At 35.1% G+C, this 25,950-nt stretch overlaps 1 protein-coding gene across 1 annotated transcript in view; it reads left to right on the top strand.

Moving 5' to 3' along the window:
- Positions 1–23,579, top strand: part of LOC121410552 (activin receptor type-2A-like) — a 47,557-nt gene extending 23,978 nt beyond the window's left edge. Inside the window, exons 2-7 of the mRNA XM_041602718.1 lie at positions 7,184–7,377; positions 11,846–12,029; positions 12,907–13,613; positions 13,977–14,115; positions 14,409–14,539; positions 15,245–23,579. Of these exons, the coding sequence (XP_041458652.1) occupies positions 7,184–7,377; positions 11,846–12,029; positions 12,907–13,613; positions 13,977–14,115; positions 14,409–14,539; positions 15,245–15,508 (1,619 nt within the window). The 3' untranslated portion in view covers positions 15,509–23,579. The remainder of the gene's footprint in view (positions 1–7,183; positions 7,378–11,845; positions 12,030–12,906; positions 13,614–13,976; positions 14,116–14,408; positions 14,540–15,244) is intronic.
- The last annotated feature ends 2,371 nt before the right edge of the window (positions 23,580–25,950 follow it).

Below are 25,950 nucleotides of genomic sequence, written 5' to 3'. Positions count from 1 at the left end.
TTTCCCTTTAGTATGGCAAAAAAGTAATTGTTTGGTTGGAGTAATATAGGTCATTGAAATATATGGAGTAATTAGATCAGTGTTTTTCTCTCAATATATGCATAAATCGTCCGTGATTTTATGAACCGGCACAAACCTAATTTTTGTTCAAATTTTCAAAATTGAGATTTTTGCTTATTCTGAAAGCGATGATTAACTTATAGAATGACCAAATTTCAGATAAAAATATGTATTATTTCATAAATAAAAGCATAGATATATTTCAGACGAAATGACACATAACCCTACTTTGAGTTTAGGAAGTGGCACAAACCATTCTTTCTGGATTGTAGCAGTCTCCAGAATGGCACACAGACGTCAATAACCTGACCCAGATGTTGGCGTATGCAGTGAATGAATTTACGAATTGGCAATGAACAATGCACATGGTATGCATGATTTTACGAAGTGCCCTAAACTCCATGTTTTTGGTAAAAATTAGCAGTTTCTGAAATGCATACCTGTGCTTCATTTCAAATATTGAAAGAATAGATTTGAATTGTGAATAAAATTTTACATATCATAAAAGGGTAGAATGTACTGTATGCTTTAAAATTGGTATAGATAATTACTCTGGTTTCTTTCAAAGTGCAAAGTTTTTAGCGTCAGATAAACATGTTTTGAGACCAGCCGAGATTTGTGCTATTTCATAAAATCATTGACGATAGGCTATATACCACTATTTACGCAGTTCCTCAGTCATGTACATGTATTTATACAAACATGAACTCATGAAAGACAGGTTCATTTTGCTATATCAACTGGTTACTCATACACTACAGGCTGAGACATCTCTCATGCTCCACCTCATACAGAATACAAGAGTGACGTACATAAAATAAAAATAAAAAATCACAGTGAATGTTCAATTTTGGACAATTTTGAGGAATTAGTAAAAAAAAAATTCTGTCCACACTCCACAACATGTCTGTGTTTTTAATTTGATCAAGTCAGCACAGTATGTGATATTGATACTAATGATCACAGTAAACATAAAAAAAAAGTAGGGTTGATTATATTTTTGGTTAGGTGGGTTACTCCCATTACAACAAATTTTGGGGGCCTATAAAGCTCTACACTCATAATATACTCAAGCGACACATGGGCTGGGCTCTTTTCAATGATTACACATGGTCATTGAAATTAGCAAGATTGATTGTTACATGTAAGGTGGTTTCAAACCGCCTCGATCACAAGAATCCCCGTTAAATTACGAGAACTTTTTTGGGCTAAAAAATACCCATTAATTATTCCCGAAGTTACGAGCATGCGCAGTATGGTCTGATAAGCAGGCAAGGCGCGAGATTCAAAATCACTAGCCCAGCAGCCACCCACGCCGCCGCGCCCAACGACACGTTGGGCTAAAAGTTCCCGTAATTTGCTTTCACATCGCCAAAAATACCTGCGACCTTGGAAAAATCCCCGCGAAAGTTCTCGTAATTTCGCCAAGTACCTACTATTTAGCGGGTATTTTCTTTCGGGGATATTACGTGTAGTTTGCTTTCACATTACCAAAATACCTGGTATTTTCTGATCGGGGTAAATTTCCCGATCAGAGAATACCTGGAACTGACGAACTTCGAGGCGGTCTGAAACCACCTGTAGATGTTGTTTTCAATTGCTCAGATTTTTATTTAAAAATAATTCCTGTTGATATGAAAGTGCTATTAAAACAAGGCACGAAGGCCTACATGTATCTCATATTATGTTTCTAATGTTAAACAAAATCTACTCTTTTTCAACCATAACGAGGAAATTGAAAACTAATGTTACGAAAACAGGAATTAGACCAATTGGTATTATTTTTCAATGTAGCTCTAAGTTTTATTTGGTATTATTTTTCAATGTAGCTGTAATTCATTTTATTTCAACAAATTTCCTGTAAAATATAGTATGAGACTTTAACTTAAATTGTGATACATATATTTTGTACACATTTGCATGTATAAAAAAGTTTATCTATTAAAAATGTTAAATATGAAATATTAATAGGGTACATTACTCCACTAACAGTAATTTAAATTTACATGTATGTGCTGTGCCATTATACATGCATGATTGTCTGATGTGTTACCATGAAGGTTTTTTTAAAACGTGTACATCCATGGTGATCCAGGGAAATCTTAATACATGTACTGTATACATGTACACGTACATGGAGCATAAAAGAGTCTTTGTGCTTTCTGAGGTCTGTTTCATAAAGACATATATAGTTTATGTTGATTTGCCATTTTATTGCTATTTTATTCATGAGTCCACTGTTCGAAGAGTGGACTCGTAATTCAAAGCAGTGTACTCATGAATAGAATAGCGTACTTAACCATGGCAACAGACGTCAGTTTGGCACACTGTGACAAAAGTGCGCATGAGCATTGGACATTTCCTACATATGGTAAATAAGCGTAATTTATACAGGAAACTGCAAAGAAATGTGACATACATGTTAAGTGCTCTGTTAAGTCTTTTCACTTACATGTACCCACTTTATGTCACACCTCCCTGGTCTATTTGTAAATGTAGTTTATTGTAGCCAATCCATATTGGATTTGTTGTAAAAGTAGGATAATCTGAAAACTAGTAAAATGTAGTACTTACATGTACATGTAGGCCTAAGTGTTAATGTATCAACTGTGTAGCCAGGATTTCATTTTGGAGGGGGCGGTAAATGCACGCGAAGCGTGCCAACACTTACAGAGCACGCGAAGCGCGCTCCCCAGGGGAAGGGTGCAGCGAGGGGGAGTTCCCCCCCCTCCTTGCGAAGCCGAAGCTTTCGATCTTCCATCAAATTAAAATGAAAAGGAGCCATCTCTCTTGTCTCTAGTAGTAGTGCCAGCTCCAATTCAGTTGACTTTATTGTGATTTTGAACCTTGTATTCAAAAGTGATTGTAAATGCTCAAAAAGGGGTAAAAATGAAGGAATTAGAATACCGGTAATAATTACGAGCTTAAGAGCTTTATTAAGTATATTGGAAAAGGAAAGGGATCCTTTAAAAGCGTATATTCTCTAAGTTATTTTGAATGCTTCCCTCGGAAAGATCAGATTTGATTACAAATATGTATATAAATCGCGGACGTTTCATGAAATGCAGATATCTCTACCAAATCAGGTCTAATTCACTTGATTTTCTAATCAGATAGAGCTCAAAAATGTAGAAAATTATGTGATATGCTGAAATCATATATAAAAAGGATGATGTATAATTTCTTTGACTCATCCTGAAACGCTTATTTTAAATGATGAAGAAAATGAAGTGTCATTTAAAATTTCAAACTGAGGGCGCAAAACGAGACAGGAGATGAATGTGCAGGGAAATGACATGAAGTTTCATAGCATTCGATAGAAATATTGTACTTTTTTTTATTTACTACGAAGCAAATTCGATACCTTCCTCTTTAATTGAGGGCCTGTTTGCCCCCTAATTATGGCTGTTTAGTGATGAGCTTAACAGTGGAAGAAGTGGCCTATATGGAGGTGACAGCAGAAATTGATATGAAGATTTTACCCACCCGGGGCTGACCCGACCAGAAATGTGAAAATGTCGCATGATCAATTTGAAAAAACAAAAACAAAAAAACTTCGGCCTAACCTTACTCTAATTCAATGCCCTAATGCATACATTTGGACTATAGCTGGCAAGAAACACACTAGTCCTGCAGCCGAGTTGGAAAAACAGGGTTAGAGAAAGGGTGAGGGAAACAAATGAGAACTAAAATATTGTCATTTAAACGCGCAAAGCGCGGAAGCAAAAATTTATAAATATAAATTTAGAACGAAGGTGAAGCAGTTTCGTTAAGATACTTATTTTTTTGAGAAAAATACAAAAGAATAAAAAGAAAACCCAGAGCTACCTTTCTTCCCTTTGCTCTTCCCTTTCTTCTCTTTCTTTTCTTTTCTCTTCTTTTTTTCTTTTTTTTTGGGGGGGACTGCCCCACCGCTCCCCCCGTGGCTATGCGCCTGTGATGTATATATGGATGTACTGTACAGTCGTTTCATCACTGTTTACTTTACTGGTACATGTACATATACATGTATATATGTACATTGTAGGCCTACATTATAAATTACACTGAATGAGCAATTTATTTTATGGAGCACTTGAGGTCTCTATTGAGTAAATCTTGAATGACATGCCTCATTGATTGTCAACAAAGGTTGGTGCTGAAACATGCCTGCTTTTCATTTTGGTCTGGTCAGTGCTCAGTGGGGATCTGATAGAGCTGTTTCAAAGAATGTCAACAGAGTGTACAAATCAGACTTTCTAAAGAACTTTGTCATGAAAGGCTTTATTGTGTGAATAGTTTATGTACTATAGTGAATAGTCCTACTGAGAGTGAAAATCATGTAGACTTTTGTTATATCCATTTTCTCCCCTTCTTTTTCTTATACCCCTTTCATTCTGCGCTTTTCTCAGGTGAGCCATTGAAACGGCCAGTTTGAAAGCTCAACAGAAAATTTCACGAGGGAAATAAGTTTCTTTGATTACGTCAGAGGTCAAATTTTTCTTCCCGAAATCCCCAGAACCGAGATTCCACACGCTAGCTTAGCTGAATGTGGAAAGCCAAGCTATATAACTGATCCGATCAATCCATAGAGTTTGTTTTGCTTAAAATATTTCTAAAATATGTTTTTAACACCTGTTTGTGATAGGTAAGAAGTAATGTATACAATTTTCTTTTCATTCGTTCTGGGCCCCGTTTTTTTATCTTTGCAGTTTTTATTTGTCACAAAAACAATCAAAGTATACAAAACATATCGTTGCCCTTCAATCAAACAGAGCATTGATACAAACTGTGTATAAGTACATAAAACATATCCTAAATAAATTATGAACTCAGAATAGCAATGTGTACCCCAGTCCTGCCGACAGGATGACTCATTAACCAAAAAAGAAAAGAGGTACGGTAATACCCATTGGTCTACTGTCATCCTTGCGGCATCGCCGGGGTTAGTATAGCGCAACCCCCAAAATATATGACATTTTAATGTATTATTAATTAACATGACCGAAAGTATGACATAAGAAACACCACTACAACATGAACAGAAGATTAAACAAACTCACAAAAAGACGATTAACACAAAATACTAATCTACAGTGGTTACATTTTATGCAATTGAAAAATAATTGTTTGTTTTACCATTTTACATTGTGTTTATTGAATTCGTTTTTCTTTTTTGCAATAATTTCCTCGTAACTTTATAAGATAAAAGATAATAAATAAATTGTTTCAAACTAGGGAGAGTCTCTTGGTATTTACATCGCAAAATGAATTGTTTATCAAGTAAAATTAGAAAATTAAATGCTAAAGGTGGATTTACAATGTGAGCCATTCATTTGTAGGTTTTAAGTTATTCAAAATTTTGTAGTGTGTGATTTGAAGTCTGGTGTCAATAGTGATTCGTAATGGAAGAGTGAACAATTTGGAAGTCTGTTGCCTATCAATGTTGTAAAGTTGATTAAAACGAGTAAACACCTTGGAGGTTTCGGAGTTATGAATATTTTAAAAAGTGCGATAATATTCAAATGATATTTTAAAAAGTGCGTTGCATAAAAGTTACCGTAATGGTAACTTTCCCATTACATAGATTTGGTCCACTGAATCTATTGTTCTCTGGTTAAATAGGTAAACAGGTAGTCAAAGAATGTTGACTGGTACTGTAACTCGCACAGAATCCTTGATTTTGATTGGCTGTTGATCATCATTACCATGGTAGGTAGCAGACCAGACAAGGCTACCATCCATGCATTTATTGCCATATTATTTGCCTTTTTTCTAACCCCCTTCATCCCTATTTTTATCAGGACACTGATGAAATTATATAAAGGGTGGTCCTGGCTGGAGATATTTATATCTCAATACATACAGTAAAATTCACAGAGCAAAATGCTGAAAATTTGATCAAAGTTGGATATCAAATAACAAAGTTATTGAATTTCAAAGATTTGCATTATTCCGGTGAAACAGTTCAAGACATGTCTCATGAATATTCATCAGATGGGCTGATGATGTCATATCCCCACTTGTTCTTTTGTATTTTATTACAAGAAATAAGGTTTATCAAAAAAAATTGACCAAGAACTAAAACAATTGGATTGACAACTGATTAAGAGCATTACTTATTTATTACTTCAACTTATTTCATCATAAAGGAGACACATTTACACATGTATGAAAAATTATGATTTCGTGTAATAGCATGAGAAAAAGGAAAGTGGGGATATGACATCATCAGCCCACTAAATGAATATACATGACGATGTGCATATGATTGTTTTCACAAAATATTCATTAATTTTAAAATTCAATAACTTTATTATTTGTTATCCGATTTTGATGAAATCTTCAGCATTTTGCTCTGTGAATTTTACTCTTTATTTTCTTTTTAGATATGAATATCAGCCCAAACCATCCTTAAAGAGAAATGCCAGTAGTTGCAGTAAACACTGATTTCATGAGAAAGTCTGTAAAACCAGGTTTAATTGTCAGAATATCATCGAGGATCTAGATCTGGTACAGTTTCATAAACTGAACTTTGTGAAATCTTGAAATCTACGCTGAAAAAACGTTCACACTGAAGATCACCAACACAGATAGGCACACACGGGACAGTGTATAATTATTGCTGGAATAAAGACCCGACGGAAGTGACCAAATCCGCGCTTATTTTGCTTATTTCTCAGCAATTACACAATTTCTTCCAGAATCCTTTGGCACATATTTTTTATTCATACAAACAGACACTTGGGTGGTCATTATATTAGATTCTGTAAAAAGTCATTTTGAGATCGTTACCAAAACTGGAATTTATCTTAGTTTAAAGATACATGATAATGATCAAGATTACATGTGCACTGTATGCATATAAAAGCTTGGCACACACATGCTAAACATTGCATGTTGTAATATGTATGGTACATGTAGCTATTTTGAGCCAGAATTTATAAATGATATCAATTTCATTTTTAATATTTTAATGTCTTTTAAGAAATTGGTTTTGTTTTGGTTTGAAATGATCACTTTGATTTTTTTTGCTCTGTTTTACCCAAATAATATGGATTTCCTTTAGTTCTTTTCAAATATAAATTCATCACTGCACATTTTATTTTGAACCCTCTTTGTTCTGTTGGATTTTGTTCTCTAGTTATCGTCATTGACGGAGCGAGTGTGAATCTGCCTCTAGGTAGCACCCACTGCCACCTGTACAGCAGCCAAGCTTGTGAAAAAGATGGCACCAAGTGCGGCAATACAACTGAAGAGTGCGACAACAAGGAAGCAGAGGTACCGTCCTGCTACGTCCTTTGGAAGAATGAAACTTCCTTTGGTGGTGGTGTAGAGGTGAGTCAAACACCCTGGCTTAAGTGTTGTTAATGGTTGTACAATGCTCTTTTCATTTTGCAATAATTTCAATGTGGTCAATATCCTACATTGCATGTACAGGCACCTGGATTCGCATTCTTTAGTAATCCTACAGCAATATTTGTAAGACAAGATTATTCTCAAGTTTAAGGGGGCTAGAATAGGCATTTTTAAACTTGAAAAATCTGTTACATGGAAGTACTATCAATATTATTTTCTTTAAAAATTTTGTATTTAATATGCCAACTATCAATATTGTGCACTGTGGTCTACATGTATCTTCCACTTCTTGCCTGGTAAGGTTGCACTTTCTCACAAGCCTACATGTACCGTACTCATTAACTAGATTTTCAATCTGAGTTTCTTCGTCTTCTTCGAGCTTCCCTGCACTGCCTAATATTCTAGAGATATTTACAGTACAGGGACCCAGTAGGTGCAATTTACTGGGTGAAGAACCTTCTTTTGCATGAATAGTGTATTAGTTTTATCTTGCATGATACATTTAGCTTGGACTCTCCTGAATACAGAACCAAAATTAGCATCCTTTCCAGTGGACAGCAGGTTTTCTAGCTGCATTCACACGTCACCTTCACTGAATATTGCGATGAGGTACACTTTCACACACCCCTAGCATCATTTTTTGTAAGACGTGTTTCGGCATTGATGGGAATGGAACCAAAGCATATTGAGAGCATACAATCTTAAATCCAAAACAGGCACTCTTACCAACTGAACTACATGTACACAGACTCCATGTGTTTCAAAATGCTCGTTCTGCCTTTGAAAATGCACCACAAACATTCTTTATGTGCCATAATAACGAACACTAACTCTGCTCCCAACTTAGAAATAAACTCTCTAGTGGCATAATCCAATATTGTTTTTCTGTTTATGACAGGAATTTAAGAGTATTAATTGTCATCTCATGCTGGAGCATTTTTTTTAATCTACATGCAACACGCCTGTCTCCATTTTATTTATTTTTTTTTCCAAAGTCCCTGTCTCTTACTAAAAGACAATATTTCCTTTAATACAGTAATACCTCCGCGCATCTGTTATGCAGTTGTCTTGTGCAAGTACTGGTAGTTATAAAATATTTCAGGGAAACACTCTTCCTTTGATGTCTAGTTTTTGTCTCACCTGCGAAGCAGAGTGAGACTATAGGCGCCGCTTTTCCGATGGCGGCGGTGTCAACATCAAATCTTAACCTGAGGTTAAGTTTTTGAAATGACATCATAACTTAGAAAGTATATGGACCTAGTTAATAAAACTTGGCCATAAGGTTAATCAAGTATTACTGAACATCCTATTAGAGTTTCATGTCACATGACCCAGGTCAAAGGTCATTTAGGGTCAATGAACTTAGACCATGTTAGGGGAATCAACATCAAAATCTTAACCTGAGGTTAAGTTTTTGGAATGTCATCATAACTTTGAAAATATATGGACCTAGTTCATTAAACTTAGACATAATAGTAATTAAGTATCACTGAACATCCTGTGCAAGTTTCAGGTCACATGATCAAGGTCAAAGGTCGTTTAGGGTCAATGAACTTTGGCCGAATTGGGGGTATTTGTTGAATTACCATCATAACTTTGAAAGTATGTTAGTCTAGTTCATAAATCTTGGACATAAGAGTATATCTGTTGAATTACCATCATAACTTTGCAAGTTTATTGATCTGACTTTTGAAACTTGGACATAATGAATTACAATCAAAACTTTAAAAGTTTTTGGATCTGATTCATGAAACTTAGACATAATAGTAATTAAGTATCACTGAACATCCTGTGCAAGTTTCAGGTCACATGATCAAGGTCAAAGGTCGTTTAGGGTCAATGAACTTTGGCCGATTTGGGGGTATTTGTTGAATTACCATCATAACTTTGAAAGTATGTTAGTCTAGTTCATAAATCTTGGACATAAGAGTAATCAAGTATCACTGAACATCCTGTGCACATTTTAGGTCACATGACCAAGGTCAAAGGTCAATGAACTTTGGCTAAATGGGATATCTGTTGAATTACCATCATAACTTTGCAAGTTTATTGATCTGACTTTTGAAACTTGGACATAAGAGTAATCAAGTATCACTGAATATCCTGTGCAAGTTTCAGGTCACATGATCAAGGTCAAAGGTGAGGTCAATGAACTTTGGCCACATTGGGGGTATTTGTTGAATTACCATCCTACATGTATCTCTGTAAGTGTATTGGTCTAGTTCATAAAACGTGGAAATAAGAGTAACCAAGTATCACTGAACATCTTGTGCGAGGTATAGTAGTTTTCAAAGTCAGCACTGCTGCTATGTTGAATCATGTGATGCAGGTGAGACGGCCAGAGGCATTCCACTTGTATAGTCAAGCTCTTTCGTTCAAATGTAGTGTCTAGTTTGATATATGCTTTTATTGAGCTTTTTCCTTTGCTCTTGCCTCTAGTTTAGAAGACATGCTTACATTGAGCATCCATACAGATTTCCTATCAGTGGTCAATGGGACTATTTTTTTTTAGCAAACAAATATTTTATCAACTACTTTACTACATGTACATAAATGTATGTACATTGGCCTACATTATGACAAGTAATGACAATGTCATCACATCAGCAAACCATTTGATTTTTAGCTTTCTTAATGTGGAGTTACAATGCAAGGAGCATTATTAGTCATCTACAATATACCGTTACTACATGTATCAAAAACTCAAAATGAAATTTTATTTTAAATCCATCACACATGTATCATTGTGATAGATTTAACATTAAAATTTCATTATGAGTTCTACTTCCAAGTTGAAAGAAATCTGATATTGAGAATCTACTATAAATTAAAGATTATTAGATATTCCATTCATAGTGAGTTTTCACTGTGTTTTATTTGAAAATCAGATGGAATTAGAAAAAGATCATCTTGCTTTGCTATCAATTTACAGCTCATGAGTTTAATTTGAAACATGTTTCATTAAGAAATGATTTAAGAAATAAGGAACATTACAAAATCATTTGATTTTCAATGAGATACTATGCATTTGAAGCCTAACCATTATCTGAATTATATCAGAAGCTACATGTATACAAAGATCTGCTCCTTGTGTGCTGTAATGAGGCTTTACATGTACATGTAGGCTGGATACACCCACAGATTCTTGATAAGCTGCATGATTCACACCCGGATCCATTCAGCCATTTCACCTCAAGTCTGTTCTTGCAGGCAGGATACAGTCATCTATTAAGACACACATTTTTTTTTGTCAGGCCCTTGTGGGATATGAGATGCTATAGATCGTACTTCGCATCATCTCTTTCACTACCCGGTATTCTCCATGTTATTCATACATGTCCCTTTTTTCTCCACATCCCCCTTTCCTTTCTTTATAAGCTCATGTTAGTACTATACATGTACATGTAAACAATAATGAAAATAAATCTATTTTTTTTTCACTTTTGTCTTGGTATGAACATGCATGAACCATTATAAACTACATTTGTATCCATGTTTATAGTTTACTTTCTAGTTGCTACACTTCCATGTAACTAGGATGAGGTGAATACAAACTAGAATATATTATTGTCCCAAGCTGTTAGCTAAAAGTTTTTTTTATGTTTTCTGTAGTACCAGTAGAACCAGTAAATATATGTAATTCAAGCTGGATGCTTGTTTGCTCATCGGTACTTGTGATTTCAGGCTATTTATGTACATGTACACTGTGTAAAATATAATTCTGTGTAAATAATTGTGACTGTGTCATTTTATCAGTTTGTAATCTGTATAGACTGATGATTAAGTACAAACGGGTAATATTAGGAAAGTGACCAATGTCATGGGGGCAGTTGCACCTGCCAGAAATTTTGAAAATCTACATTTTTTATAATTTGCCAAAAGGATGCTAGAAATCCTTCAATTTTGCTTTTAAAAATAAATATACAAAAGCCTCACAATGGTAAGCTCGGTTGCTTCACTCTCTCACTTACAAATTTCTCCAAAATTCCCCCAGGAACAAAATAATGCATATGGCCTAGTGTGAAGGAGGGATGTATGAACATTATGGTCACAAGCCTTACAGCTTAACCCAGCCTGACCCATTGCAACATATTTCTTACTGAGTAATTCAATTGGACAGTTGAAATATGCATTTGTATTTTTGTCTGCATAATATCCTGAGCAGTGCTAGGTACCACCTTATATCTAGAAATACTTGATAGAGTATTGTCAGCTGTTGGTTAATATTACTATGGTCTTATTTTTAAAAATACTGAAATTTGATACCTTTAATATTGTTCATATGGATGGAGAAAAAAAGAGGAAGAAGAAAAAAAATCAAATTCATGCAGACACTTTTAAGATATCTGTGACAGAAATTATTGTTTCATCTGATCAGGACACTGCGATATTTGCTTGTTCCCTGCTCTTCAATAAAAAACATTTTCATCTTTGTTTTCCTTTACAGGTAATGATGCGAGGCTGTTGGCAGAACCAGGGTGATTGTCTTGATATGGACTACTGTATGAGTTCCAGTCCTGCTGACCAAAACCTTTTCTTCTGCTGTTGCATCGGGAGCCTGTGCAACATGAATTTTTCATTCCTCCCAACTCCAGAGCCTACTCCTACTGTTACACAAACAACAGTGACAGGTTAGTATTGCTTCCCATAGCCTTCAATTGTGAAATACCTTTATAACAAACTGTGAATTAAAACTCCTGATACAGTATCATGGACTGGTATTCTTAATAAAAATTATAGTTATATCATCATAGCAGTCTGAAATGAGGTATGCCACATAGTCTTGTTTTCTAAAAATACACAATCCTGGTTGGGAAATTTCATTTTTAATTGGGATCCTTTTTCAACCCACCTACAGTTTTGAACTCAGTGAGCTGTCCACATTTCCTGGACCAAACACTGCTGCCACTTCTGGTAGCAGCTCTGTCTGCCGCTACTGTACCATAGGTTGCATCAGTCCATTAAATTCAAAATCCAATTAAGCTCTACATGTATGTTTACTAGCGTTTTTAATGTTGCCAGCAGAAATTTGGAGAAAAAAATTCAACAAATGGATTTATATTAAAATAATTTGATTTTTTAGGGCATTAGAATTAATTCTTGTATATATTTTGGATTAGTGCATTGAAAATTTTCCAACTCTTTTTCATGACAATCCTCTGTTGTTGGTAATTCATTCCAATTACTTTCAAGTGAGCACTATAGAGTCAGCGATTGTGCAATGAATTGGCCTTTGAGACGAGGGTGGCTTATTAATAAACAAGGATCCACATTGCTATCTTATAAAACATATCATACAGTATGCCGCATTTTTGCCCAGGTATTAGAATAATTGCACACACTTTCAACAGTCCAAACCCCATCGGCTATGCCTTGAGTGTCTAGGAATTATAATCCAAAGGTACCTCTAGTATGTAATTCCAATTTAATTCCCTCAGTGATATTTATTGTGTACTATATTTCATTCATTACTTATATAAAGTTAGAAGATTTATCATTTTATGACAGGACCCAATATAGATCTGGAGAAGAAGAAGAAAAATGAAATGCTGACCAAAACCATCCTGTATTCCATTGTGCCAATCGTTGCCATCACTCTGGTAATCATCATGCTTTACTGGATGTGCAGACGACACCGTTACCATTCCCTGATAGCCATCCCAACCACAGAACCAACTCCATCACCAATGAACAGCCTACCTCCTATCCAGCTTCTAGAGATTAAAGCCAGGGGACGATTTGGTGCTGTCTGGAAGGCAACCTGTCTCAATGACATTGTTGCTGTCAAGGTGTTTCCTATACAGGATCGCAACTCCTGGGCAAATGAACGTGAGATCTACAACCTCCCTCACATGCGTCATGAGAATATCCTCAACTTCATAGCAACGGAAAAGCATGGGGAGGGTTTAGAGGTGGAGTACTGGCTCATCACAGAGTTCCACCATCATGGATCTCTTTGTGACTACCTCAAAGCCAATGTCATCAGCTGGAAGGAGCTGTGTGGTATTGCCCTCTCCATGGCCAAGGGCCTGGCTTTCTTGCATGAGGATATCCCAGCCACTACTGCTATACCTTTTGTCAAGCATTCAGTAGCTCACAGGGATTTCAAGAGTAAGAATGTGCTATTGAAGAACAACACAACAGCCTGCATTGCTGACTTTGGATTGGCCTGTGTCTTTGAAGCCGGCAAAAATCCAGGAGACACTCATGGACAGGTGAAAAGATGTTCTTTCATTAATGAAATCAATTTCATTTTGCTTGGCTGACATCAAATACTGTTGGTACTGCAGTTGGCAGATCACAAATTAATTTTGTGTTTGAAATTAATGTGATATGAATTGTTTGATAAACTTGAATATTGGAAACCTGAAAATGTATGTGATGTGTACAAGGGAAGTCTTGGGTTTGAGTTAAGTTTTTAATGTGCATATTTATCATCAGAGCAATTAGTGTGAATTGGAAGTGAAAGTCTTCATACTCTGTTTTTATGAGTTGCAACGAGTCATGTCAGATGAATAAAAATTAATTTAGGAATAGAGATTGTCTTATTCAAATTATGTTTTTTTTAAACTGAATAGGTTGGAACACGACGCTACATGGCCCCAGAGGTACTAGAAGGAGCCATCCAGTTCAAACGAGATGCTTTCCTACGTATTGACATGTATGCCTTTGGATTGGTTCTTTGGGAACTTGTCACAAGATGCACCATACAAGACGGTAAGTCACTTTTTCTCAGATATGTAGAGGAAAAGACTTAATGAGGAAGAGAGGGGATGGATAGAATACAGGGAGTTGAAGTGTGGGGAGATTGAAAGATTAAGGATTGGGTACTATACTACTATGATTATTTTTTATTGGTATTTTAGAGGAAAGGAATAATATGTAAGAATGAATAAAAAACACACAGGCACAGGTGAAGCCAAACAAATAATTTTTTTTAAATTTGTAATAATGGACATAAGTAATCATTTCAAGAATTGAATGTTTTGATTGATTGTGGTCTCTTTCAGGACCTGTTCCGGAGTATAGATTGCCCTTTGAAGAAGAGCTTGGGCAAGGCACATCACTAGAGGACATGCAAGAGTGGGTAGTGGTCAAGAGAAAGCGACCGGTCATCAGTGACCATTGGCTCAAGCACAGGGTATGCTATTACATTTCCCCCTCATCACTTTAAATAATTTCATTATTCCATGAAATTTGTTTTGGTGACAAGACATAAATTGCATTGGTTTCGGCAATAAAATGTTACTAAAACAATTTTGGGTCTGATATATACATAGAAAATTCAGCACCGCATAACCGGGGGTTGCAAAGTTGGTCTCAAATGTTGCTCAGGTCTCCCAAAGTCATGAAACAATACGGCCCAAGCATTTTATTCGACAGATTTATTGCAAAAACTTGATGGGGGTTAGAAACCCCATCACAACACGATGTCCTATCCTTTATCTTCAGAGCATTTCATGTTTGGGCATTTGAGGCAGATGCAAATGTCAGGACACCCATCTGATTGCCAATGGGAGGGGTAGCTTATTGTCTCTGCTTGCATTCAACCTTAAATGTTCAAGCAAACTTTCTTTCACATTGATTGAGCTTTTTAATGAATACTAGAAGCATTCCTTGTTGGCAAACTCTAAAAGCTACATATTTACGTAAGTGACAATACAGTCTCCTTGTAAGAAGAAACCTGTTGAGAAATACAATCACTCAAAGGCAGAAACCTTTATTTGTGTGCCTTTAATAAATAGGTGACTAAGCAATACTCTGACATTCTATGAATATTCCTTGCAACTGCCCAATAGAGGAAAATAAAGACTGACAGTTGATATTTCCCTCTTTTGCATTGTAGGGTCTTGAGTTATTATGTGAGACGATTGAGGAGTGCTGGGACCAAGATGCTGAAGCTCGTCTCTCAGCTGGCTGTGTAGAGGAGCGAATAGCACAGTTCAGTCACAGTCACATGAATGGCCACCATCATGTGACACCGTCACCTCTCATCATGCAGACGATGCACAATAGCACAAGCTTTGAGAACACTGGCAACACAGAGAGCACAGACATTGCTTTATACAGGAATTCCCCATCTCCGCCTCCCAAGGAGTCCAACTTATAGGGGTTGCAGGCATGTGGTTGCAGATACTGTCGCTGTGTGTGTTAGAAGACACTGGGTTGAATACCCATTGAGTAATCATGCAGCGGGAGTGTTGTGTTGCCATGTGAGAATAATCTGAGACAACTCATAACTGAATGCCAAGCGGAACAGAGCAGTTGTGTCTGTAATTACAAAGCCAAGGACACAAGGAAAGTGTTTGGAAAATAAAGAAGTGATTGCCTGCTAAATCTGGAATGCTCTAGAAGTGCCCACCAGTCCAAGATCACAGCCTATGGTAAAGAAGTGATTTGAGATGGGTTTACAGTGTGTGAGTGACATCATCAGGCGAAACTTCTTTTGAATGCCTTGGTAGTGATGTGAAGCAACTATGCGCCTTGCTTACAACTGAATGGGCTGTCCTTTGAAAATCAAAGGAAAAAAAAAACAAGAAAAAGTTCTGCGCCAAAGAGATATTTTTGGATGACAGCTGGAGAGAAAGAAGGACATAAACATGACTCATCACCTTTCTGGAATGAACCGGAAGTGATTTATATAATATGGACATTTATTGATGCTTTCTAAATGTTTGTAAATAGTGCTCCCAATGAGAGGACATACATGGTAAAGACAGTACAGGGCAGTCATTGAAATACTGTGCTTTGACATCAATATGACTCACATACTAAAAGGTTATGTAGAGTCAGATTGGATATTTGGTGTATTCTGCAAGTGAGCTTTTTTTGTCTGCGGAACTGCTATGTTAATGTCTTTGCTGCATGAAGAGTATAAGTTGTTTTATTTTAAAAACTTTTTAACCACCCTTTTAATTGTACATATATATGTAAATCTTTCTTTTGTTTTAACAGCAGTGTGAGACTTATTTTTATACATACATAGATGAAGCAGTGAATGGTGTAAGCAGTAATTAGAAAACAAACAAGTGTAAAGTAAGTTTATTTTGTTCCTCAGGATTTTAGCATCTGCCAGCTTTGAAGTCCATATATGAAATGGTAAGAATATCATATAGATCAAATTAAGGCCAAGAAATGCATGTAAAGTTGAATGGGTTTCTAGTATATTAAAAAAAATGCTGCATATAAAAACAATTATAAATATAATGCGTGTTCATTTAATAGGGGAGCCTCCTGTTTGACAAGTTTTTAAAATACTGTATTACCTAATGCTGCCATAGTAAAGAAGATACATGAGACAGACATTGCTGATGAATTGAAAATAACCAACAACTTTTCCACTCCTTTGTCATTGAATGTCACATGAAGCTCCTGTGACATGGAATAAGTTTGAATGGAGAAGGGAGATTATATTTTATTGGAATACCCACAAAATTGATTTTGAACTCAATAAAAACCAGTGTATGTATGCCAAATAAAACTGTTTATTGTGATGGGGTATACAACATATTAGTATTGAATATTGCCATGAACATACTATCTATAGAATGGATCAGAATACATAGTAATTCCCCTGAAAAAATCATTGCCATAGTAAAGCCATTCTTGTTGCTTTATACCATGTGGGTTTTGTATCTATGTACTTCCTATGCTGCCACCAAATTGTTTACAAGAGTTGAGTCTATTATTTAGTTAGATATGTAGCAATCGTCTTTCAACCGAAGAGAATCATTGTTCTTTTTTTAGTGCAGTGCAGGTCTACTGACCATTGGCCAAACTTGTCTCACACTGCCCTAGTCATGACATCATGTCCGAATGACAAAGTATTTCATAAGACATGATTCCTGGACTTTATGAGGGATGGAGTCTGTTCTGGTGGGCATTTAAAGAAGTCAATGTGGATAGTGTGTCTCATTATTTTGCTGATGGATGGGGAGGTGGGGCAGGGGGGGAGGCAAAGGGATGACTGATGACTGTTTTACTGAGAATGCATGAGTAGTATTGGCAAACATGGGACACAAAGACCACCCTATTCCATCCAATCAAGACATCTCTCATCAATGGCAGGAGTTACACATTTGCTATTTCATATTTTGTTTGTGTGTGATTGTAAGTCTTAGCAAGACCAAAATGATACAAACCAACACATCTGTAATGTTTTGGTAGCAATAGAAGCTCAAAGTATGCATGTATTGTATACACCTTGTCTATCTTGTATCATGTTCTTTCTAATGTAGTATTATCATGTATTGTGTCTCACAGCAGTAAACCTAGTCAATGAAACTGCCGTTTTAGAGTTATATATATATTATCAGTTCATCCAGCAGATCAGATATTTGTATATTTGTTTTAATAATTAGTATGGCATTCAATACTTTCTGACTTTTTAAATTCATTTCAGTAGTGCTTTTGGCCGCCATATATGCTTCTCAGGATTGGGGTCCTGTTTCATGAAACTTGTTAAGGATAACAACCCTAGAATTCTTCAACTTGTAATGGCAGGATTTCAGATGCTTATGAATGTGACTTGTACCTTTCCATTGATAACAAGTTCATGAAACAGGGCCTATGTGGATGCTAGAAGGTTGATAGTTACTGCCTTTCTAGCTCTCCAAACATAGTATCTTATATTCTACAACATTAATCCATTAAGTTAACTACCTTGGCAGTATTATGAGTAAAACATAGACATATGAAGTATGAAAATAACCCTTGTGCAAGGAGGAATTTTAAATGGCAAAAACTCTGATCACTCATGAGCAGTATCCTCAAAACATGGCTTCAATGTAAATTTATCATTAATATGGAATTGTGCACAACAAAGACGTTGAAGCTTATTCACTCACCTGTAAACAGTGTATTCACTTTTAAAAGCATTAAGAACTTTTTGAGGAATTGTTATAACTAAATTACAAATTATTTGTAAATAAGCACTTTGAGGCTTTAAAAATTTCAATTAGATGATCAATGAAGCCTTATTTAATTAAAATATCTGAATGAATATATGTTAACTTGTTCTGCTACCCAGAAACATCCTTTCTCTCCCCCTCTTCTCTCTCTCTCTATTGCTCTTTGTAATCATTCTCTATCAAACTTTCATCTTCTCTGCCCCCACATGTACTTCTTGAAGCCATGACTGAAATTGAATTTCTAGAAATAAAAAGACAAGTCACCTTTTCTTCCTTTCAATTCTCTGTTCATTTGCAACAGCACTCCAGTGCTTTTTCCACTTATTGAAAAACAAATGTTATATTATAATGAAGGCTGAATATAAACCTAATTGTTACCATCAACTCCTTTTCACAGTCTCCAATTCTGACAGAGAATAGAGGGGGGGGGGGGGGGGGGCAGTGATCAAAAGGAGTTGAAAAATATTTCTTAAATGAATCTCTTCTACATGTATAATTTGTATATGTCAATCAGTGAATTTTCCATACAGGATTGTCTACATGTAATTATGTTGTAGTTCATGTATCAAGAATTTTATGTTAGGGACTCCTGCTGTTTTTATGCAGTCTGTGACAATACCCATTTTGTATTATATTTCATAAGTCATGCAATATTGCCTTTCAAATTCAATAATGGCATAGTCGTAATTTTTGTCTTGTGTTCAAGAATCAATTTATGACGTGAAATAAACGTATTGTCACAAGCATTTATTTTGAGGATGACAATTTATCCTGACCAGCCAGTCAATGTCAGCTCAGGACACCAATATTATAAAGACTTCAAATATCATGGGACCATAACTTTAATATTTCCCACGATCTTTGTTCTTTTTCCTACCTCATATTGACATGTCAATAATTTGCATTAAGTATCGATAAGTAGAGGCAAAGACCAATGAATTTGATGCTGACAGTCCTACGCACACATTTCACATTATGTTATGCAGCATACACTTATTTTATTGTTAACCACACCTTGCTTTATGTGTTAAAATGCCAAGCTAAGTGTGAAAATTGTAAAGTTTTGTTGGGGAAAATAATGTTGATTATGAGGAAGTATGTTGATGTGGTTAAGGTCATTAAAATGAGACAAACGTTAACTGCAAACTGCATTCATTGATGGCAGGTGCATATTTTCGCTCAATTTCTTTAATCTGGCTGCACACTGTAATATGTTGAGATAAGGGAGGTTATCAACCTCAAATTAGGTGTTTATAAAATTGGGATTGGGTGGCAAGGTAGCTTGAAAGTGCAAGTTCATGGGTTTATTTTTTTCAGACAAAGAACATGGATCAAATTGAATAAGGTTTTATATTTTTGGTCACATTTAAAATCTTTAATAGCATTTCATGCTTGCATCTTTATGTATCTGGTAACCTTGATCACAAGCTATATGTACACCAGAGAGTCTCTCTGACGAGTGTTTCATTAAGTAATTGGTCAGTGATTGTCACTCACAAATTTGCTCTCAGTCAGATGTAAGTAGCTCCAAACAGTTGTAGACATTAACTGAAAAATCACATCATGACACACTGTCCTAGCCTTCTTGTCAAACAATGTTTTAATGTATTCACTTTCTCTTCGACATGTCCCTATATGTTAATGTTATACAGGATCATGTGCCAATAGAAGGGTCAATGTACAGGGTAGATAGTTATCATCAATTAAGTTATATCTCTTTTTTTTTGGTAGTTCAAGCTAAATGATTGTGAAAAGCAAGATCTATATGTTTCTCCTTTTTATTTTTTGTAGTAAATATCATTGAGGAGGTTCCTTTGAACAAAAATGACATCATTATTCTGTATATTGTGAGTTAAACCACACCATTTTCATTGATAAACAGGTGGGGTGGTAATCAGATGTACAGTGTTGGACTGGGGTTTAATATCGAACTTAGAATCAGGAAAACTTTGACCAAGAATATATTTGCAGGGTTAGAATAATGTTCAATAAGGCTTGAAAATTTGTATTTGGACCCAAATTCTTCTAGTTAACCATTATAACAATAGATTGTTGGTGCAAAATATTGTGCAGAGATGTATTTCAGTGTCATATCAAATCAAGCATTTACATGTATTAAAATAAGATACTCATATAATTATATTATCATATGTACATCTCATGTTGAATACTTGTTTATACTGCTTACTTGCTGATTAAGGCTCAGAAGATAATTTGCTTCAGATTGATTAGGCATAAGTAGTGTTATAAATTTGCAGTTAAACCAACACTCAAACTCTTGAATTTTGAATACCAAGTAAGCTGTCTTGGTCTATGCATATAAGACAAATTCTCATGTTTAGTTACTGGAGATTAAATGCCAGCCTAGGAGGTATGGAATTTATAGATTTCTCTGCATGCTTGAGACAAGGAAAGTAGTTATTTATGATATTAAAACATACAGTGTAATATATCATGGCACAATTAATTTAATCTGCATATTTATTCCTGATATTTATTGTCATGATATGAAAGCACATGTGCGTTTTAGACGTCTGCTTGCCTTATGCCAGCTAAGAATATGAATGTTCTTATGACCCCTATTGGCATGATATCATGTCTATTTTATTTAGATTATCTAAAATATTCAGCATGCACTGCTCATATAGCTCATATGTGTTTAGGAAATCATCCTGTAGATTATGTTGCCAATATGATTTTGGCATCTGACTAGTGTGTGTTTGTGTAAATACTTCATTTAATTATAATTTTTGCTTACTAGCTTGTAAGTGTATGTAAGAAATTGTGTAAAGACAGACATGAAGAAAATAAATCAAATAATGAAGCATCAAATACTACCTCAAGAGAATGCACTTTTTTGGCAGGTTACACCACAGGAAGATGCCATAGTGCTTATTACACTAATAGATGGTGATTGTGTCTGAATGAATTACAGTATACTGTATGCTTTATATCCGTCTTATTAGAACTGCCTGTTTGCAGAGATGCAAAGCTTTAATGTTTAGCACAAGAGGCATGCATCAATACATACTACTGAATTTGCTCCTATCAATATTTGTTTGATTTTAATCTCATCATGCTACCCTTTGTGAATTGGAATTTTTCCTTTGCATTATAATGTGTGTTTCATAAACATCTATTTAAAATGCGTTTGGTGCTCTGGATAAATGATATGTTTAAGAATGGTATGAAAATTTTGAATCCTTGACTCTCTGGCCTTAGGAAAGTGGTTAATTTGTGGTATTTTGCAACTTCCCGCTTCCAAAAACAGAAAATGTAATGGAAACCTTCCCTCAAAGTGTGGTTCCGATATCCATTTCATGTGCATATCTTTGCCAGGGATGTTCCCAGAATAAACACTATAGCCATGATCAGGGCCAATTTCATTTTTTCGTCCCAATGGGCTTGTTGAACTTAACATGGTATTCTGGAATGAGGATGACCCTGAAAGTTTTACAAGAAGAGTATATTATTATCAACGATTGTAAAGGGCAGTAACACATGTTCTTTGAGTATCTTAAGCAAGGGGAGTAAGAGATGGATCCCTACTGACTTTACAATTATATGGTATATCAATATGATGCACTTGGCATAACCTGGCTGACCACCTATCTATAGTGACTTTGATTCCCTGTGATTTCATTTTTCATTGAATCATGTACTATAGGAACCCATCGTAAAGACATACTCGAGTAGGTGAGTAAAAATGTCAAACAAATGTCTTTAAAAAGCAAGGTGTAATGTTATTTCATGATAGAATTGGGTTATTTTTATACAGGTAACAAAAGTTGCCTTAGTCATTTATTGGGAGAGAAATCTACTTGACTTTGTAGGAATTTAGGTTAAAACAGGAGGTAAATGACTCATGTTTTGCATTATCTTGTTAAAAAACTGCTTTGACGTGGGTGAATGCAAGTTACCTTAGACTCTGATAGCACAGTAGCTAAGGAATCGACTTAGACTGTTAGATTCTCTTAAATGTTATTAGATTATACACCATCAGTAGTCTACTTTTATTTAAAAAAAAATCTTTATTATTCTTTGATTTATGAATTCTAAGGACACTTGGTGAAAATGATAGCGAGTTATACCATTGTTATCTTGTTATTGTACTTTCATTTTTTTTTCTGAAGACATATAACAGATTATTTCCTGAATAATATGAACCTCGTGAATATGAAAAGAATGTTGACAAATGAAAGGACTTTTAGAGCTACATGGTTTCAGGAAAATTATTTTTTTAAATACAAATAACTCAAGTTTGACAGCATTGTTAGAGGAATTGAAGATTATATCATTAAATAGTGAATTCAAGAAAATAACAGAACCTTCTTATTTTGCATGGCTTTGGTTCAGATTTCTGCTTCTGAGATCATGTATTATTTCCACATGTATTGTATCAGTCAGTCATGCAGACTGATTTTGATTTTATCTTCATTGTAATTGTTGCCATAAAACTGTTATAGAGCTTTCATGATATTGATTGAATTTAAATGTTGTGATGTCTGAGTTATGTTTTTTTTTTCAGAGAACCCAGCCATATAAGTATACGCACATACTGCAGAGGCTTATGACCAAATGTTAATATTTCACAATGATGTGCTCAATTTTAAGAGCTCTTTACATTGTAATTGTTCAGTTTTTCATAGTCATTAATCTGTGTTGACCTTTATTCAAAACTGGCTTTCAGGCTGCTACACATACTTAATTGGTATTACCTTAATTGGTCAGTGAAAATTCTGCCTTTTCTGTATACTGTAAATTGTCAACAATTACCCTTCCTCTGCCAGTGATTGTATTGTTATCATTGATGTTAAATCTTAGAATCACAAAGCTGTTGCGACAATAAGACTGTTGTCAAGACTACCTCAGGAAAAATTGACAGAATAAATATGGGAAATAATGAGTGAGGTTTACACCTGCTGAAGCACGCTCCTATTGACATGAATGTAATGCGTATCTGTATATGTTCTAACAACACGAGGGGTATTTGTATAGATCGATATGAAATATCATGCACTTTTGATAAAATATTTGATCATCAATTTAAAGCTTTGGACCTTTCAATGTTCCTTGTTTTATGGGAATATTTTTAATATACAGCTCTATAGCAAGACAGTGTATATTTAGATTTAGTATTATGATTTGTTTTTCTCTCAAAGATTATCTGTCTATGTGATTGATTTGTACCTCAAAAATACAACTTCCTGTCATTTTTATGATAGGATTAGTTTAGTTTGTATTATAGATGAGTATAGGATGCTATATGTTGTAGAATCTGTGAGGATTAAAGGAAGTATCATGACATGTCATTTAATTCATTAAATAAGTGTTACATTACAAAAAACAATGCTTCCAGACTGTGGATTATGTCATTTGGCACAGCGGCTGTCTCGTCCTTGATGGAATTTAGTTTCTTTTCCTTCTCCCCCTCCTTTTCTTGCTCTCCTCTCTCATTCTCTTTGTTGTGTTCTTTTGTTTCCATATATCAACCTATCCCCTTCTGTACTCTCTTGCCAATTTTTCATACAGTTTTTTTCCCCATTTTGCACACTTATCTTAGCAAATGTTAAACTGATAAACCATTATATTGTATTGGATACCAGATATATTCCAAGAGTACAGATGAGTCCATTACATGCCCTAACTAGTGGAATATTCTGGGAATTCATGAAATAAAATCATCCAATATAATTATGAGTGAGCAAATTATGTCACTTATCACAATCAGTTAATGCCTCAATTCATTAAAAATCTGACTTGCATTCAGCACCCCTATGCTGTTCATTACATTGCAATGATTATTGTGCATGTTTAAATCTGTGTAAGACTGACTGATACTGAATCATATTGAACAGCAAGTTTTGTGTAGTTGCCTATGTGATATTCGTCAGATATACTCTTATACTGCACATGCAAATAATGCAGACCAAATATGAGGTTTTGATACAACACTAAATCACCCTCAATACAATAAATATGATTTATTGAATTAGGCCTAATATAAAAGTTATGTTTTGTAGGTACTGGCATATAATCACACCGAGGGAGTGTGAAACATTAACAAAAATTATGTACTGGTAAATGGTATTTTAATAACCTTCCTCTTTATTCCACACTTATTAAATTTCATGACCATCAAATTTTGCATGAAGTAAAAAAAACAAAAAGTCTAGGTAATAATTTCATACACACTGTGAGATAATTTTAGAAGGGATTGGACTGAAGAGGCAGTCACTTCTGAGTGGATTATTTTAATCCATCCCAAACAGAAATTCTGCTTCCTTATCACAATCCCTGTATATCATTTTTACGGCAGCTTTTTCAAGAAAATTTGTATTTATGACCTTATATTCTCATTGTACTAATATGATGAAGTGCCAAAATGAGTGGCAGTTTTTACCATATTATTACACTGGGTTGACATAGTGAGTGTGCTTGATATTGTATACACACACAGAACAAACACAGTTTCTTTGTCCCTGCTTACTTTCTTGTGAGAATGATTCATGCAACAAAGGGTCTACAAGATTCTGGGGTTTAATTCTGTTTTATTCCTGGCAAACAAAGCAATGTTCCTTCTTTAGTACAATACACAGAGAACAAATTTCAAAAGAGTAAACAAGTAAAGCATAGAGAGGGCAACAAACCATTGTGGTGTCATTGTGAAGAGTTGAGTGAAGGAGCAGAGAGGGGGGGGGGGGGATGTTGTGGTGTTGAAGCTCATTACATGACCTTGCATGCTTCAATTCCTATCAGGTTTTTGACCTGGCTAGCTTCATGAAGGAGAAAGTTTTGGGGTTTCTTTGTAATGGGTACGTGTTCAGTAATGGAGAAGCTATGTGTGCCTAACCCAAATTAAACCACATCATGCTGACATTCCAGTTGAAATATAACCCCTAGTTCTGTTTATAACCATGTTTTCTTCTTAAATTCAGCACAGGATGGGTGTAGGAATGGGGTGGAATATGAAAAGGATATGCAAATTATCTATTGTGTTAATTGCCTTTTCTTGAATTACTCATGTAAACAGACTTCCCAGTACCAGGAAAATTGGAAGCATATTCAAGGTAAAGGAAATGGCTAACACAAGATTGCATTCCTTGGAAGATTAGTCATTTCTATAGATGGTGGCCCCTCATTTAAGCTGTTTAGAAATACCAGTGCTCATTATTTGGATCTGATCTCTCCCAAATGAATTATACGGAATAAAATAGAATACTCATGTAGAGAGGTTAATAATGCTTACCCCCCATGACAGTGAATGCCTATTATAATACAGAAATATGAATATATTTAGTGAAAGGTGAAGTTCACCCTGACAAAAAGTTTATTGTAAAAATGATTTAAAAAAATACTGGCCAAGAATGAAAAAGGTATGATTTTAATTATTTGATTTGTAAGATCATATGCGAGCAGCTTTCCTACATATCATATGGTAAAAATACAATGATATATCATTTTCTCAGAAAATTGAAAATGGTTTTTGTTGTAATTTCAGTATATCGATACACAAATCATTTCACACGTGCTCTGAAAATAAAATAAAAGATAAGTCATCACAAACCATTAAAAAAAGAAAATTTATTTGGGGAAGCTGCTCATTTATGATGTTACAAATCAAAAACTTCAAATTCTACTA

This window comes from Lytechinus variegatus, chromosome 3 (genome assembly GCF_018143015.1).
Source record: "Lytechinus variegatus isolate NC3 chromosome 3, Lvar_3.0, whole genome shotgun sequence".
In the NCBI taxonomy this organism is placed as follows: domain Eukaryota; kingdom Metazoa; phylum Echinodermata; class Echinoidea; order Temnopleuroida; family Toxopneustidae; genus Lytechinus; species Lytechinus variegatus.
Note: the sequence above shows the minus strand (reverse complement) of the source record. Positions and strands in the feature narration are given on the sequence as shown.